The sequence below is a fragment of the Haemaphysalis longicornis genome, unplaced genomic scaffold (genome assembly GCF_048455015.1).
Source record: "Haemaphysalis longicornis isolate Haplotype H1 unplaced genomic scaffold, Haemaphysalis longicornis Haplotype H1 scaffold_5, whole genome shotgun sequence".
Classification (NCBI taxonomy): Eukaryota; Metazoa; Arthropoda; class Arachnida; order Ixodida; family Ixodidae; genus Haemaphysalis; species Haemaphysalis longicornis.
Genome location: NW_027526385.1, coordinates 160,790,302 through 160,807,089, shown reverse-complemented (window position 1 = coordinate 160,807,089; position 16,788 = coordinate 160,790,302). Strand labels below are relative to the sequence as shown.

At 51.1% G+C, this 16,788-nt stretch overlaps 1 protein-coding gene across 2 annotated transcripts in view; it reads left to right on the top strand.

Annotated features, from left to right (window-relative positions):
* Dachs (unconventional myosin-IXb-like dachs) overlaps nucleotides 1–16,788 on the top strand; it is a 158,235-nt gene that overhangs the window by 91,150 nt on the left and 50,297 nt on the right. For both annotated transcript variants that reach the window (XM_077671270.1, XM_077671269.1), the window contains exons 4-6: nucleotides 3,799–4,013; nucleotides 6,248–6,417; nucleotides 7,298–7,472. In XM_077671270.1, the coding sequence (XP_077527396.1) occupies nucleotides 3,799–4,013; nucleotides 6,248–6,417; nucleotides 7,298–7,472 (560 nt within the window). The remainder of the gene's footprint in view (nucleotides 1–3,798; nucleotides 4,014–6,247; nucleotides 6,418–7,297; nucleotides 7,473–16,788) is intronic.

The following is a 16,788-nucleotide window of genomic DNA, read 5'->3' as shown; positions in this document are numbered from 1 at the left end:
ACCTCGACCTTCGATAGGCGGCCAAATGGTGGCTACCGTCCTACGCGGAAGATGACCTCGACGTTGACCATGCGTGCGCGAGGGGGATTCAGACGTTGAAAACTTCTCGTTGCGTCTGGTATTCATTTAAGGAACTGAGCCTTTAGAAACTAGCATCACTTGTTTCTCCTTAAAGGATAGCGGTCCTCTTGCTCTTGTAAAGGTTCTCTACTAGCGCTCTCGACGTACTCGTGACTGCAACGCGTTAAGCCTTTCCCTTCCTGTGCTTTGAATCAACCGCTTCTTTTTCGTCCTCCGCGAAGTTGACAAGTTCATTTATCGATTGGTATAGGTGGTATTCGTTGAAAAGTTTAGCTCTAAATTTCTTCGCTTGGCAACACTGAGACGCCGGCGTGCGTGGTCTGCTCCGTCTCAATCCGATTATCAACGGTGGTGCCGAGATGTTATTAATCGCACTCACATTGGACTCGGGGCAATACTTGCCGTTCGGGGAGGTAGAGTTTGCTAACGTGCAACACAGCCATGTGCTTAGCACGGACAAGTACCGCCATTCCGCTGAGCCCGACGTAACGAGTGACGGCACGTTCACACGGTTGCCTGCATGCTCATCTCGCCAGTGAATACAAGCAATATCAAACTACTATCCTTACTTCGTGAGTTTCGGTACATCCAAATCCCACCGTGTCGTGTGGCCTAGCCCCAAGCCTTGTCCTCGCCTTCTTTAACTTTGTAATTTTTAGGTGCTGAGTACCTTAGGACCACACAATGTCCGCCTGCCTCCGTGCACATAGCATTTACAATCGCAAAGAATCACACTGGCACCGGCAGGACTCGAGCCTGTGTCTGGTAGACCAGACAGAGTTGGTGTCAGTCGTCTTATCCATTGGGATACGACCGCGAGGTAGTACCCGACAGTCAAACGGCTTACTCCCTGGCCTGTAGGGGTACGGAGTACCCTAAGACCTCCCAATGTCCGTCCGCGTTCATCCGTGCGCACATCACCATCAAGCGAAAATCAAGCGAAATTCGATTTGAGCCGTCAGTTGCAGTTTCATTTAGGGAATAATCAAGGTGCAACTCACAGCTCAAATCAAATGACGGTCGGGGCGCAAATCGGATGTCACTCGGGGCGCAACTTGGATGTCATTTCGAGTCCCCGTACTCCGCACCCTCGCCATCATCCACGCAGTGGAGATGCTGCCATTTTTTTTTGTATTCCGTTCAGCTCCCTTTGACAATTTCTCCGCTTTCTAGCAGGGCTTGTCACTTTCAGCTGGAAAGCGAGAAAAGGCGTGAACTGTACGTCGCCACTTCCTTTCACGGCGGCGACGACGACGACTGCGTGCCGGCGCATTCTTTTTCCTTTCTTTTTCCCATCGCTCCATTCATCCTTAACGTCCACTGCGCTATCCTGCAGCGCTAGTTCGCCGTTCAGCTCAGCGGCACGCTTGCACGCACGCTCCGTGAAGTCTGGAGACGAGACACGAGAGGGAAGGATAGCCACAGAGAAAACGTGATCCCAGGGTACCACCACCAAAAGGCCACACAATGCAGTACTGCGGCCGCGACCTCCAGACCAGAGGGCAGCGAAAGAACACCTCACAGAGCGAAATGCCCCGCTCTTTCTCGTCCTTTCCGCCGCTCTTGCGATCGAATCGATTGCCGTCCCTCAATTTCCTTTCGAAACACCCGCCAAATTTTTTTTTTTCAAGGTTCGCAGAAGTGGGGAGAGGAAATTGGGATGTCCACGCCTGCGGCGCCTGCGTGCGGGTCACGGGCTGTGTTTTTGCGAAGACGAAGTTGACCGCCGCAGTAACGCTTGGGCCTTTAATCCTCTCTGCCCTCGAAGCTCCGCGGCCGGCGCGCGTCTGAGGTTGCAATCGTGCTGCAATGCTGCACGATGCGCTTGAAGAGCGCGCGCGCACTGAAACGTGCACAGTGGGCGAGTATAAGCCGTGCCTCGCTGCATCTTTAACTTTCGTTTCGCTTTGTTCCTTTTCGTTTTTGTCTTTGGGGCGGCCATCAGGCATAGCGCACCGCACGCGAATGTGTTATCTGCAAACCTGTCTGCCCGTAATGCTCCGCTGTTTTATTATTCCTCCTGCAATGAGGTGGTTTCGCGGCGAAATTGCAGGCAGGCGTCGTGACTGGAAGTGCAGTCACCGATATATATATATATATATATATATATATATATATATATATATATATATATATATATATATATATATATATATATATATATATATATATATATATATATATATATATATATATATATATATATATATATATATATATCCATCAAAAATGCAGTCCTTATCGCCAGTGCTATTCGGCTACTTAAAGGTGCTTTATAGCTCCGAATGAGGTAGTTATATATATATATAAATATAAATATATATATAGTTTAGAGAAAAGTTCCTTGTTGTTCAATGTGGTGTTCAATATCCACCGGACACATGTTAGCGTTTTCACGCAGCCCATGTATGGGGCTCATCAGGACAAGCACGTTCTTTTTGTTTCTTGGGCAAGCGTTTTGTTCCCCCAAGTTCGTTGTGCGCAAGTCCGTAGTAAACAAGTAAATAAGCAGTAAGGCCGAGCCTTTTCTTTGTCAGGTTAGTTGCATGCTCACAAGTTTGCCTCTCGCAGCGTCTACAATGTCAGCTCCATTCCGCTCCGGAACCAGCCGTACTTCTACAGGAAGCGAACTGCAGAGGGCGCTGAGGACAGTTTCGATCAGTCAGGAAACAACGAGTTCCAAGGTACCATAACCGAAATGTGGTAACTCGGTCGCAGCGATATGAAGAGGGCATAACCCAGCAAGGAGATAAAGGAGGATTCATTATAACCCACATGTCGGGCCGCAGCGACTAGTGGTAACGGCGCTGCCTTAGAAACAGAAGTATCCAGTCAGTTTTCATGCAACATGGTCATACTACACACTGCTCAGCAATTGTATGGTATGGGCAACAGGCTACTAGAAAATAAGTTCACCGAGAGTTCATCCAGCGTTACAGAAAGAGTTCATAAACTATACTGACCTCAATGCAAACGCTCAGGATGTCGCTCCTGCCCACTGATCGGCGCGAATGCTTGAACGAAGCGCTTATATAGGCAAAACTTTTCTCAACAATTGCATCCGGTGGCAATGTTTACTCTTGTAAATATTGTTCAGCGAAACGAAAACATTAAGCATATCTGAGGCAAAACATCAATACTTGAGGGACATCAACACTTGAGTGAACGGAAACCGATCTGCTGGCTTTATGAAGATCTATGGCGCTTATCCTTGCGATTAGGGGTCAGTGAATATTGGCCAACTTTTTAAAATCTTGATTCTTCCGTATAGAGAACTCGCAGTGTTTTGGCACCTCGTGTTTCCAATTGTATCTCCCTGTGCTCTCTACCCCTGCACACTCTGTAGAATATTATGATACAGTACTCGGCGATAGTTGCCTTCAAAATATTTCGTTTCCTGATTTCGTTACGGAAACGCGTTATTCAAGCAGTACGCACGCAAATGTTACTCCGCGGTAGAGTTTCTTGTCGCTCGGGGCTTTCCTGACGCATTGCCGGATGTGCAGTACGCCCTCTTTACAAGGAAATCGCTTTATTCGAAAGCTTACTTATTCAAAATGTTTTATGCACCCCGTACAGAGCAAATCGTCCCCGCTTTTAGCGAAGTTCCGCTTGTCAAAAAAACAGCTTCCTGTACCGATAATTTTGCTATTACGAGATTCCATTTACTGTATGTGTGACCGTTACTGAGACATCAACCGCTTACGCCTCCCGCAGGCGACGTGGGGGCCCCGAAGAGACCGGCCTGTAAAGCTGTCTCCGGGGGCGTTCCCGTCGGGTCTCCCGGTGCAGCACCGGGGGCGGGCACCGTGCACCAGGGCAACCCCAACTCGTGCGCCGAGGTGCGTGACCTGATCCATCTCCCGGGTCCACTGACGGAGGACGCCGTGCTGAGGACGCTGCACGCGCGGTTCTTCAGCCGGGAGTACTTTGTGAGTATGGTATCCTCCATGGGGTTTACTACTGCAGCATCGAGTTAAATCAGTGCTCATCTCTTACCTGCGACACGGCATGAGGCGTGTAATGCATCATGTCTGCTTGCAAGATTGAGGCGCTTATTGCGTGCTCTGTCGGTTTGGGTTCGCGACATAAGTGCACGCGTTGTAGTGGCTCGCTCTTGAACTGTATGTGCGTGCGTGCGTGTATGAGTGCATGTATGTGTGCGTGCGTGCGCGCGTGTGCGTGTGTGTGTATGTGTGTAGGGGTGGCTGGGTGGGTGCGTGGGTTTGTGTGCGTGTGTGTAAGAGAGAGAGAGAGAGAGAGTGGGGGAGGGCGGGAGAGAGAGAGAGAGAGTGGGGGAGGGCGAGAGAGAGAGAGAGAGAGAGAGAGAGAGAGAGAGAGAGAGAGAGAGAGAGAGAGAGAGAGAGAGAGAGAGAGAGGGGGAGGAGGGGGGAGAGAGAGAGAAGACGATGAAACTTGGAAAATCGTACGATAACATGATACACCAGTTCGGACAAGAAACTTGTGATTGTCAATCTTGGCAACCTTGTTCAAGTTGGCGACAATGAGGCAGGCGGTGACGCCTATGGTGCGTACAAGTACCATGTACCCGTCCATGTACTTTTCAAGCCCATGTACCTGTCTTGCTCTCGCGTTACCGCATGCCGGAGCGGTTTTGAGGCCCTTACCACCAAGAAAGTGGCACAAATTGCGTCAACAGTTACACTTCAACATCCAAAATTCTATCGGGATCGGCAGTGTGTTCACTCGAGGTATTGACCTCAATTTCAGTATTCATTATAACCACCACTAAGTGCCGAAAATTCTAGCGAAAAGGACGACGTGAAAAACGCCTGTCCTAGTTTGTCTATCCTTTTCCAGAAGATTTTTTTGCGGTTAGTGGTGGTTATCATAGAGTACCAACTTGCCCGAACCGATACATTATTAAGTCCCACTCTTTAGTTAGTCGGTAGCAAGCCATGCATCTTTTATATGGTAAATTGGTAGATGCGTGCTTCTGCAGGTTGTCTCAAAGCATTCTGAACAGGCGAGCTTGACAAAAATCCCGAACACGTCATGCATGGCTGAAGACACCACCTGGCTCCTTTGCCAGACAAGTGGCTAAAGATATTTCGGTATGACTCGTACCAAAGATAACCAACCCCGACCTCCATCCCGAGTGCAGGACCGCCAGCAGCCAAGCCCGTGAACACTTATATGGCGATCGCTCTGACGTGTCCTACACCGATGCGGCGAGCTACGCTGACAAAAAAAAAAAAAAAAAAAAAAAAACAATGGTTGTAGTAACAACATCCAAAAACCATTTAGTTGCATGTGCATGTGCATCCACCCGGACGACCTCTCCTCGAGACGGCGAAGAACTCGCCATCGCCTTAGCCCCCATCCAATGCTCAAGCAGAGTCGTCATCACTGACTCGCGAGCAACCTGCCGCAGCTTCCTTTCAGGGAGGGTGGCACCAACTTCAACACTTCCGTCCATCTCACCGAATGGCGATCTAATGGACCCCTGCCCATGCCTCTGTAACGGGCAACAACTTCGCCCATCAACTCGCGAACTGGCCCACCGAGCCCCCGAGGTCCCCGCAGCTCCTACGCCACTTCTCACCTATCAGAAGAACATTACTCGATTTTACCGGACCACCAGACAAAAATTCCCGTGCCCTCACCCATCCCCCAGAAAACTCAGGAAATAACACTGTGACAATTACAAGGAGGGGCGTGCGTGCACCCGGTTTGAATGAATTTATTGTTCACCACACAGTACACCGCGCTATGCAAATTTTGTCCACAACTAGGTACCCTCCAGCATATAATTGTGGAATGCGCTCACAACAAAGTCCTACCACCACACTCTACCCGTTCCTTCCTGAGCTGTGGGAGACACTGTTGACCAGCCGTCAACCGGAGGACCAGACTCTCCTATTGACACGGGCCAAGACGGCTAGGGCAACGCATGGATTCGCGGACTAGGGTTCCACTCTCACATCGGAGCTCATTAAAATGCTCTCTCTCCCTCTCTCTCTGGACAAGTCAACCAACCATCTCATTCTTACAATCTTGTCCACCTCACCCCTCTACCACATGCACCCTTGTTTATTGCGAATACTTTCTCGTCTTTATGGTCTTTACTGATTAAATACATTATATAAATCAGTTGTTCATTTCCTTTTTCCCTCTTTCCCCTTCGCTTGCGGCGCGTGCGCAGACGAACGTGGGCCCTATTCTGGTGTCCGTGAACGCGTACCAGGACACCGGGAACCCGCTGACGCTGCGTAGCGCCCACGCGGCGTCGCGATGTCCCCAGCTGCTGCAGGTAGTTCATGAGGCGGCCAGGCAGCAGGCAGAGACCGGCTACCCGCAGGCCATCATCCTCAGGTAAATGACTGTCGTCTCTGCTCCGCAGGGCTGGTTTGCTAGCAACGGCTCTGCAGGTGCAGCTTCGCCAGCTAAGGCGATGATGTAAACGCTTGTAATTGATGAGACAGTTATAGATAAAGCTGAAAAGCGCTCCCTGTAGGGCGCCTGGTACACGGTTGGCGAACCTGCGCATGTGCAGAATCGGTTTCACTTCGTTTGCACGCGCAGTGGCGTCGCCACCACGTACCGTGTCGGTTCTCTGCTCTGCTGTACCTTTCTACTAATTAGCAATTTCACTGAACCAGTCGTCCTGCAGTTGTTTCGGAAGTGCCTACTGTTTTTCAGAACAAATTTGGCGCGGGGGAATTTTCACTGAATTTGATCCTTCGGGCCCATGATGACAAAACAGAAATTTGTTCGCTTTAAAACAAAGAGGCTCTGGAAGCTCATTCAGCACCATTTCCGCCACGAAAAATATCTCTTCAACCAAATAAGCAGAAATATCGAAAAACCTTCAAATTTCCCGCTACAGTGACGCAATATGGGCAGGAGTGACTCGATAGTAGGAAACACTAAAACATAGTTAGCAGTGCGTTAGCTTCGTGTTCACATTCAAATGATCTGACCAAACGAAACTAGAGGCCCAACTACTACCGCCCGGTCACTTCTGCCGGTGTCCGCGTGATCGCACAAACACGATTCTATGACGTCACAGTGAAATCTGAGGAACGTGGATGGCTAGTGCCAACTCCCTCATATGTTTTCCTTACTATCTCGATAATTTGCCGGCAGTTTGCGATAAATGTGGCGTCATTGTCATGGGTACAGAGCAGTACGTCTAATGAATGGACTTTGCACTAGTCTGTCTCCATGGCCCCTTCACCGTCTCCCAATGCAGCGGCGAGAACGGGAGCGGCAAGACATACGCGTCGATGGTGCTCCTGCGGCAGCTGTTCGGCGTGGCGGGCGGCGGCTGCGAGACGGACGCGTTCAAGCACCTGGCCGCCGCCTTCACCGTGCTGCGCTCCCTGGGCTGCGCCAAGACGCAGCACAACGCGCAATCTAGTCGCATCGTGAGTACTCACTGCACGCGCTCTTTCTTCGCCTCTCTTCCGGGGCGGGTGTCAGTGTCAGCTAAGGAGAAAAAAAAAATTAAAGCACTTCCACTCAACTTGAAAGCTGTCGGGAAGTGCGGAGGCGCCAGGAGGGACTGTGGCGCCCTCTGTTGACTTGTTTCAGTATCAGCCTGGCGTTGATACCGAAAGTAGTGAAGAGAGGGCGCCGCAGCCACTGAAAAGACCTATGAAGAGACATTGGATTGAGTTTTAATCGATTCGGGAGTGAATTCATGGTGTGTTTCGTTAGTTTATATACTTATGTACTTATTTGCGGCCAAGCAACTGCAGCATCCGCGCCAGCGGCGCAGCGCAAAGATCACCCCCAACACTTTGCAAATGGGTAACGTGTGTCTCTGTGGAGCTAATAAAAGAAAAAAAAAGTATCTGTGGAGCAATGGGATTAACGTCGGCTTCGACCCAGCTTCGATCACGATCAGGGGAAGCGGTTTTCTTTACGAAGCCTCTGGTTGGGTGCGTGACGCCGGACAAGCTACGATGACGAACTTCTATCTAAAGAGGACCTGACAACGCCAAGCTTTGGAATAATAAAAGGTGCAATGGCTGCCTTATGAAATTCCGGACACTGGTGAACCCATTCTGTGGGCATGACCTCGATTCCAAACGAAAGAGAGATTCTCAAACGAAAGAGAGACCCCATGGCTCGATTTACATCTTCCATAAAGACTTATGCCTGCCCAACGAACCCTTACAATATCCCACCCACATGCATCGTGCACCAGAGCTTGATGTTGCCCCTAATGGGGAAGGGGGGGGGGGAAAGGGGGGGGGGGGGGTCTGATGCATTAGCAAGAGACCACGGGCTTTTTTATTATTAAACGTTAACATTTGTGGTAGCGCAGAGTTGCAGGGCGGGAGTTTCTTTGGGAGCCTCAAATTCTCACTTCGGAAGCTGATGCCACCAACATCGGCCCCATGAGATACTGCGTAATTGTCATAGATACGCGCACTGGCGCACGCAAATCGGAGCACGAGCTTCACTCAGGCCCACGCTCTCGACAGCCCGACATGGCCATTTTGAGCTTCGCTGAACTAAGCGCTGGAAAAGGTCTCGCGTACGCAGGGCGTTCGGGGGCGTCACCGACTTCCCGCCCGAGGCATGATCGCACGCAGGAGGAGCCAGTGGCCCCGTTAGGCACAGAGCCTGGCCTGCAGTTGCACCGCGTGCTTGTAACGGCGCTCATTTAGAGCTACGTGCCCGCGTTTGGGTGCCGCCGTGTACTGCAAACTGGCCACCGAACGGGCCGTGTCCGCGCCTCCGCTAATCGACGCATCCCCGCGCTGCTCCGATGGTAACCCGACATCGTTTGAAACTTCGCGCCCATGGGCGTGGTAGTGAGAACGGTCGACGAGGCCCGTGTCCCGTCAAACTACACGCGTTTCTTCGATATCGTGTGAACAGTACGAGCACCTTGGTTTCTTATAGGAACGTCTGTAAAGACAGATATGCCCTTGGGTCACGTCACCGGCCCTTACTTCGCCGATACAAAGGGTATCATTTCTTCGATGTTCGTGCCTTTGTTCGTCGTGATTTTCAGCGTAGTTTTGCACTCGGTGGGTCATTTAGAACGCCGTTGCGTTTTCATTCGTATTTATTTTAGCAAAAACTACGTGACTAAAATTTATAAAGCTGTTCCAAAATGTGGGTGAGAAGGACGGCATCTTGGAACCTGTCAGGTCCACCGTTTTGATGCGGTAACCAATACCAGCGTTCTACTTTCTCGGATGGTGCGTAACGAAGGGTTTGCATGCATGCACATAACTCGATTCTGTTTCATGGGCGTGTTCTTTATATTTCCCAGCAATTCCTTGTGGGTCTTCCAAAAAGAAGACTCTTTCACCCTGTTGTCCTGCTCTCGACTACTAACCACATCAAGTGTCGGCCTATCACACCTGCCGCTTTGGGTCGATCCTACATTGGGGAATTATACTCGGGCAAAGGACTATGTCCAATGATGTCCTGTTTATGCTTGACCCCACCTAATAGCCGGTTCTGCAACAAACAGCTCTGGAAACTTTCTTATCCATTGCCTTTGGCGGCAAGTCACTACGTTGCACTTAGTAATTAGGGCAGAAAGTACCAAAACGTGTACAAAAGAGGAAAAAAAGAAAAGAAAAGGAGGACGCTGTACATGCTCCGACGCTGATCCTCTCACCCCTAAGGCCCCTTACTCACCCTAGCTCCCGCCACCGTGGCTATCTTTGCAATCGCGTTGTTTGCAGCTCCTGAAGGAGCCACTATGCGTTCCCTCATTTCTTTCGCCCTCTTTCTTCCTTCTCACGTTTACACCCAGATTACATATTAGAGCCCCCAAACCGCCGTCACCGTCTAGCGAAGAATGCTACCTGCACCGCTTCCGATCCTTCTCTGCCCCATCCCCTCATTTTCTGCCCCCTCCTTGACCCTAGGGGCATCTGCCTCCGAATCAACGCCGTCTAGATACGAAAGCCTCGGCAGTTGCTGCCACGACAGTGCGAAGTCGATGTCGGACTTTCTGGGACAGAAAAAAAGTCCCAAATGTGCTACGGGAGCAGCAAATCACGTGACAAAAGAGAAGGTGGGGGCGTGGCGGCAACGCGATGGCGTTCAATTACATCCGAGTGCGCTGCCCGAACTCCGGTAGCCTACACAGCAGTGATTACCGCTGCCCCTTCGAAAAAAAAAAAAAAAAAAAAACTGGCTCGCCGTTCCCTCCGCATCGACCCCAAAGTGCTTGCTCCTGGCCGCGCATGCCACACGGGGTAGTGCCGCGAACGCCGGGTAGAAGAAACGCGTTCCTCCATGGTTTCTCCATGGTGGCGCATTGGCGAGGAGTTATGCCGGCGCGCGCCATGATGCGAAAGAAGCAGCGGCAGCGCCCCCCGCTCGTTCACTCGCATCCGGGATAACGTTCTCTCTCACTCGAGGAGAGAGAGATGGTAGCCTTCCAGAGGAGCCTGGAGCACAGCGGGCGTGTTTTCGCTGCCGACTTTGCGACGCGGGCTGTGGCATGTCCGGTCGTTTCTGTCTTCGCCCGGCTTAAACGCTACCTCCCCTTATTCTGTTGTTTTTCGTTCATATTTGGCGCTTCTGTTGCGGGTGCTGACAGCGCTTCGTTGCGCGACCAGGATATGCGAGGCACGCACTGTAGTTTGTATATATGTATGCTGGGCGGAACGCCGCCTGCGCAATCTTTATGAGCTGACGTATCCTTTTGTTTCGCCTTTTTTGAAGCGGTGCCGTCGAAACAAAGATAGCCCTTGGAAAGGAAAGAAAAAGATTCATCTTGCAACAGTGAGCGGTCACTTCAGATCGTGCTAGTTCAGACATGTTCGGGTCGAATTCATAGCCTGCGGAATGCAAGGTCATAGTCACCGGTTCCACTTCCGGTAGACATGGAGGACCTCTAACCATAAAAACAAAAGCCGGAGGTTCTCGCGCATTAGACAACCTGAATGCATATGCAGTCTTAAATGGGTGGAGGCGATGAACGTCTCCCTCGCGAATTGTTTGTGCACGTAAAGAGCCGCTCTTGTCCCCGCAGTGTGTTATACACACGGGCACATCCAACGGCCGTTAACGCAAACAGCAGCTGAACGCCGTAACGGTCGTGGGAACTGAGCGGTGGTGGCTGTGCTCGCACGGCACTGTACATGTTCAGTTCCGTTTGGATGATTTATCACGTCACTCCTGAAGTTTTACCTCGTGAACTAAACATTTTTTTCTCTAGTTATTTGCTGCACTGCATTCTGTACAGTGTATTTCTCCTGCTCTTCACAACGACTTTTCAACCGTACTGGAGGACCTTCCTTCAGCCGATCCAATCCGTTCCACCGTGTTGCAATCATGGCCTCGTTTGTTGTGTTTTGGACGTGGTGAAGCGCCCCATTCCACGATTCATTCTGTATTAACGGCAGCACCACTGTACTGCCACAAGTTAATGAGCAAGTGTGTCGGCTACGGCGCCCACACGAAGCGTTTTTGCGGCAGAGCGCTTGCTTCCTGCGGGGACACACTGTTGCTGGGGGGCAGCCGTGTTGCCCACATGCCAACGGAACGTATGAAGCAGCGGTGGAAAATCTAGTACGCTGTAGCGGAACGTAGACCGGCGAGCTCCGTTGGGGCCGATCGCCGTTGGTTTGGTGCTGCTGCTGCTGATGATGATTGCTAGTGGTATCCCCTTTCTGGTATGATGACGTGTAATCTTACAAAAAAAACTATTATACTCTTCGTTTACTACAAGCGCTGCTCTTAGGGCAGGCACCATAAAAACTTATTAGGAACAAAATACTTATTTTTCTCTGTTACAGGTGGTGGCTGTCTTAGGCAATATTCCCTTCTGCTTTTGTCCACCAGCATTATAATCTTCTTTTCGACGCCTCGAAAGCCTTGAAGCTAACTCCCTTTGTTGCTAAAGGCGCTCGCGCTGCCGCCGCTCTCTAAAAGCCATTGAAGTGCCCTTGTAACATGGGTATTAAAATTACTGCGGATTGTTAACACCTATTTCGCACAGTCACTTACGCCGTGGTCAGGCCTTCAAATGTAATCACCGCTGGGGTAACTTAAGGGGTCTCAGAGTTCTCCAGGAGAGATAACAGAGCAACACTCTTTGTCAAAAAGATAGTTCTCTCAACACGTGTAATCGCTTACATGCATCTCGGTTGGTGATCTCGGGGAGTGCCAAGGAAAACCAGAGAAAGAACCGCAGAAAAGGGGAAGAGACACGAAGAAACAAAGAAACGAACACCACATTCTCCGTACTTCAGTCAGCGCGCACTATCCCTGCTTAGTAGGAATTTTACTCTGTGCGGCCTGTTATGCAGGAGTAGACTATAAAAGGTTCTTTAGTTATATTACAAAGCTCAGTGGCCCGCATTATGCCTTCATTTGGGCGAATGGCCGCAGCGGCTGTAAATATTTTGATGAAAAGTTGTTCAAAACATGAAGAAGCTGACACTAATACTTGAAAATAAAAGCCGCACGCAACCTTCACGGCGATCACGGCGGTTTAAGTCCATAATTGCAGCCGATTTACTGCTGCTTCGCTGCCGCAACGACGTTTTCTACACCATTGTTGCTATAGTAAGAGCTTCCTTCATTTCAGAGGCTTTCAGAGTCTTACGAAATGACGTGCATTTTTCGTACGGAGCAACTGCTGCCGCGATTACGGCGAACGCTGAAGGCTTTCTCGTTCCGAGCAAGTGTTACCAGAATTACTGCGAACGCTGGAACTGGAGTTTTTTTTTTAACATGAAAGTGTTTCATTCCCGGATACACAAAGATTTGACGGGCGTCATATCCGTCACGAAATTAACGCCTGTACAACGAAGCAAGCGGCCTGTAAAGGGTGCACACCTGCACACCGGGTCTTCTCGCGGGGAAGCAACCTTTAGTACTAAAGAGTAAAAAGTATTTCGGGCCTAATAAGCTTTAGTGCCTGCCCTAAGCAGCGCTAGTATTAAACCAATGGTGTAAAACATGGTTATATTAGTCCTCTTTGGTAAGATGTCATGTCATCACCCCGCTTCAAAGGGGAAACCAATAGCAATCATCATGATCATCAGTACGTTATACTCATTGTTGTTGGTTTTCGGGTTTTATATTTTAACACGAAATTATTTTATGCCGCGATACACCGAGATTTCACTGACGTCATAAAAATGACGCCTTTGCCGAAGCGACCCGCCAGCAGGATGTCGCTCACCAAGCACACCAAGGAGACAGCGCTGCCGACCCGCAAATCATGCTCAGCTGTAGGTTTGACTGCACGTTTCACTTTCGTGTTTTACCGATTACTGTGACAGAGGAATCAATCTGCAGTTTTTTTTAAATTTTTTTGGCCAGTCTTGGTCCACTAAGTTGGTATGCTTGGGTTGAAAAATGCGCGCCGGAGACTCTGGGCTATCGCCGCGAGGCACGCGCTCACGTGCGCTCGGCATTTTATTGGTAGTTTTAACTGCGGAAATGAAAAATAACGATTTGCTAAACAGTTTCGCTGCAACTTTATTCAATTGTTAAAAGATTGAAAGTAAACCTAACGCAGGGGACTGATTACTCGCTTCTGACCTCAGAGCAACACCGTTTTATTGCTACCAGCAGTACCGGCGATTGTTCTGCCCCGCTCGGGAGAAGGTATAGAGTTTCGTACTAGTCTTTACTAGAGAGAAATCTGGCGCAAGTGTCCCGGCGAGCCGCGCTTCAGTAAGCGTGCTGTCATATACCGAGGAGTAGCGTTCCCTTGTTACTTGGCATGGCTCGCCAACAAGCTCAAAAGTTGCCTATGGCTGTGGAAAAAAAATGGTATTATTGCAAAAGATTACTCAAAATTATCATTATGAACGTGGACCTGCAGAAGATTTATTCATCAGGGCGTCTTCAGAAGCTTCAGGCGAAACAAACCATAAGAAACCGTGAACCTGTTCAGTTGATTTTGGTTCAGGAACAAAAAGAAGCCGCGTGCCTAGCCAGGCCAAGTAGAAAATGAATGCTTAATTGTAGTTGCTATGGCGGCACGCTATCGAAGAAGTCACGAAGCTTTGTTGAAAAATGTATATGAAACCAAGACCACGGTCTTTGCGGAGCCACGGCCACGATGTCTTTGAGTAAAAGAGCGCTAAGGTCGTATAACCATCTGTGGCTCGTATACGCGAAGGTACATGTAGTAGGGGCCGCACCCAGCAAACCCTTTGGTTGTTTCTTGCAATGGCCTGGCAGTGTCCAGCCGTAGCGAAAACGCGTTATTGAAACTTAATGCATAAAGAATTTGTAATATATGTGGACAATATCATAAATTCCACGCGAAGGCTTATATTTCCTGCCTTTTAGCTAAGCATGTCGTGCTTCCTTGGAGTTCTGCGACGAATTCTGTCATGAAATTCCGCTTGAAAGCACGCCGTCTTCCAGTTTTTCTCGAAGTGAGCGTTGTGTGTTCGAAAAGTGGGGTTGGCGCCTTATCTGATATTTTGGAACTCTACAAAGGAAGGCAAGACGGCAGTGCAGCTACTTTTGGTCCTCGACACGTGCGTCGCCAAAATGGTTGACTGTACCGCACGTCCATAGGTTAGCGTGTTGTCAGACGATGTCTTCCTCTTCATCACTGGAGTCGCTCGAGCCGGCTTCGACTTCGGCTGGCGGAAGTCCGACTTCGGCTGGCGGAGGCGCGTTCCTCATCGAGTCCTTGCTGGCGAAGTACCTGGCGGCGGCAAGGCCCTTCACCGTGCAGGCAGCTGCGCCCCGGAGAATGTCGTTCGTTCCCATGGCACGATCCCAGCTGTTGGTCTTGGAGGAGTAGCGCTCCACCGTGTTGCTGGACATTCCCCGCTCCATGCTTCCACTGATCACGTACAGCTCCCCTTCCAGCTCCGCCACGGCGAAGCCGAAGTGGGGCTCTTTCATCGGGGCCGCGTCGTGCCAGCCCTGCTTCAAGTCCTTCTGGCTGAGAAACACTGTCTTACAAGCCCGCGTACCATCGTGGCCACCGATTACGTAAGTGCGTCCGGCGTAGCTAACCATTTGGTGAAGATATCGCGGAAAGGGAAGATAACACGACAGGCTCCACCTGTTCAGAGAGGGCGAGTACTCCTCTACGCTCATCAAAATTTTCTTTCCGGTATGGCCCCCGCTCACGTATATTTTGCCTTTGAAAACGCAAGCACCAGCGGCGTACCGCGCGGTCTTCATAGGCGCCACCGCGCTCCACTGGTTCTGGCTCGGATTGAAGCGCTCCACAGTTTTCAAGGCCGCCGCGCCCGTGTTGCCTCCGATGGCGTAGATGTACCCGCCTAAGGCCACGACCGAAACGAGTGAGCGGGCCGTGTCCATGGGCGCCACGCGCTCCCAGACGCACCGTTTAGTGTCGAAGCTCTCGACCAAGCGCAGGGCTTGACCTCCTAACGTAGACCTTCCGCCGACCACGTATATACGGCTGCCCAGTTGCGCCGCCCCGTGGTACTCCCGGCGTTGAAGGCCCTCGTTCTTGTCCGTTATCCAGCGCTTTGCCCTGGAGTCGTACGCTGTGCATTCACTGTGACTATGGAAGCCGCTACTTCCTCCGACTGCGACTATCAACTCGTACGGTAGGCGTGGAAGCCAGCGCAGCGGACTCGCCCCGGAGCATTGGGAACAGGCGCCGAACCCTTGCTTCGGGATTCCTCGCAGATCTACGCCGCTTGCCTGCGTCTTCGGCATTGCCCCTTTGCACTTGCAGCGTCCGTGTTGGGCCGCATCAGACACGGCCACCTTGAAGGCGTTGCTCTGGGCCAACTCTGGGCAACGCTGCCGCACGTGGTCCAGTGCTGCGTCTTCGCATAGCCCGATGCGGACACACTGCAGTAGCTCCAGCAGCGTGGCCTCGGCCTCCTCACCGGAGCCAAGGGACGAGGACCAGCGGTGAATCGCATAGAGCAGATCCGCCTCCTTCGGCGCGTTGAGCGCGTCCGAGACAAGTAGCTCTTTCAATAGTGTCGGTGGAGCGTTAGGGAATTCCTTACTGCGGCCCCAGATGGCTGCGAAATGCTCGCGGATGAAGTTCAGCACGTCTTCCCTGAACTTTGGGCAGTAGTAGCTCTCTGCTACGGCAGCCGTGCGAAAGCAGTTGTCGCCGTTTATGCGCCGCGTCAGCCACTCGAAGCACTTGTCCCGGGCCGCACTCATCAGCAGCATGTCGGCAGCTCGCAGGAGTTCCACCACATTCTTGTCATCCAGGCTTAGCTGGTCGGAGTAGTAGAAGGTTACGAGGGCCTGGAGCACGGGTGACGTGACGTCACGAAGCGAGATTGTGCACGGGCTTCCGTGTTCCATGCGGGCCGCTGTATCGAAGAAGGGGCTCACCGTGCGCAGGAAGGACCGCTGCGTGCAGAACTCGTTGCCATCGTCGAGTGTGCGGACGATGCAGTTGCAGAGGGCGTGGCCGCCGGGCAGCGGCGGACAGACCGGGAGACTCGACATGGTGGGCGGGTGGAAGACGGGGCGGGGCGTTATGACTGAGGTCCGCGGAAAAGACTGCTCATACTCACACAAGGGATTGGAGCGTCTATCTCCCTCAATGTAAGGACAGTTCGTATTCTGGGCCAGACCACATGGTAATGTGCAGTATTATTAATTCATATTTATTCGGTTGACCATACCACCACGTGCAATATCCGGACGCAAGACTTTGTTGGACTCGTTTAATGAGGACGCAACTTCGCCGCAGCCGTTCCAAAATCGATGATGATGAAGTCGCGGAGTGGCTGATGAAGAAGATGGTGTGGTGCTTGCATGTGACGTGATGAA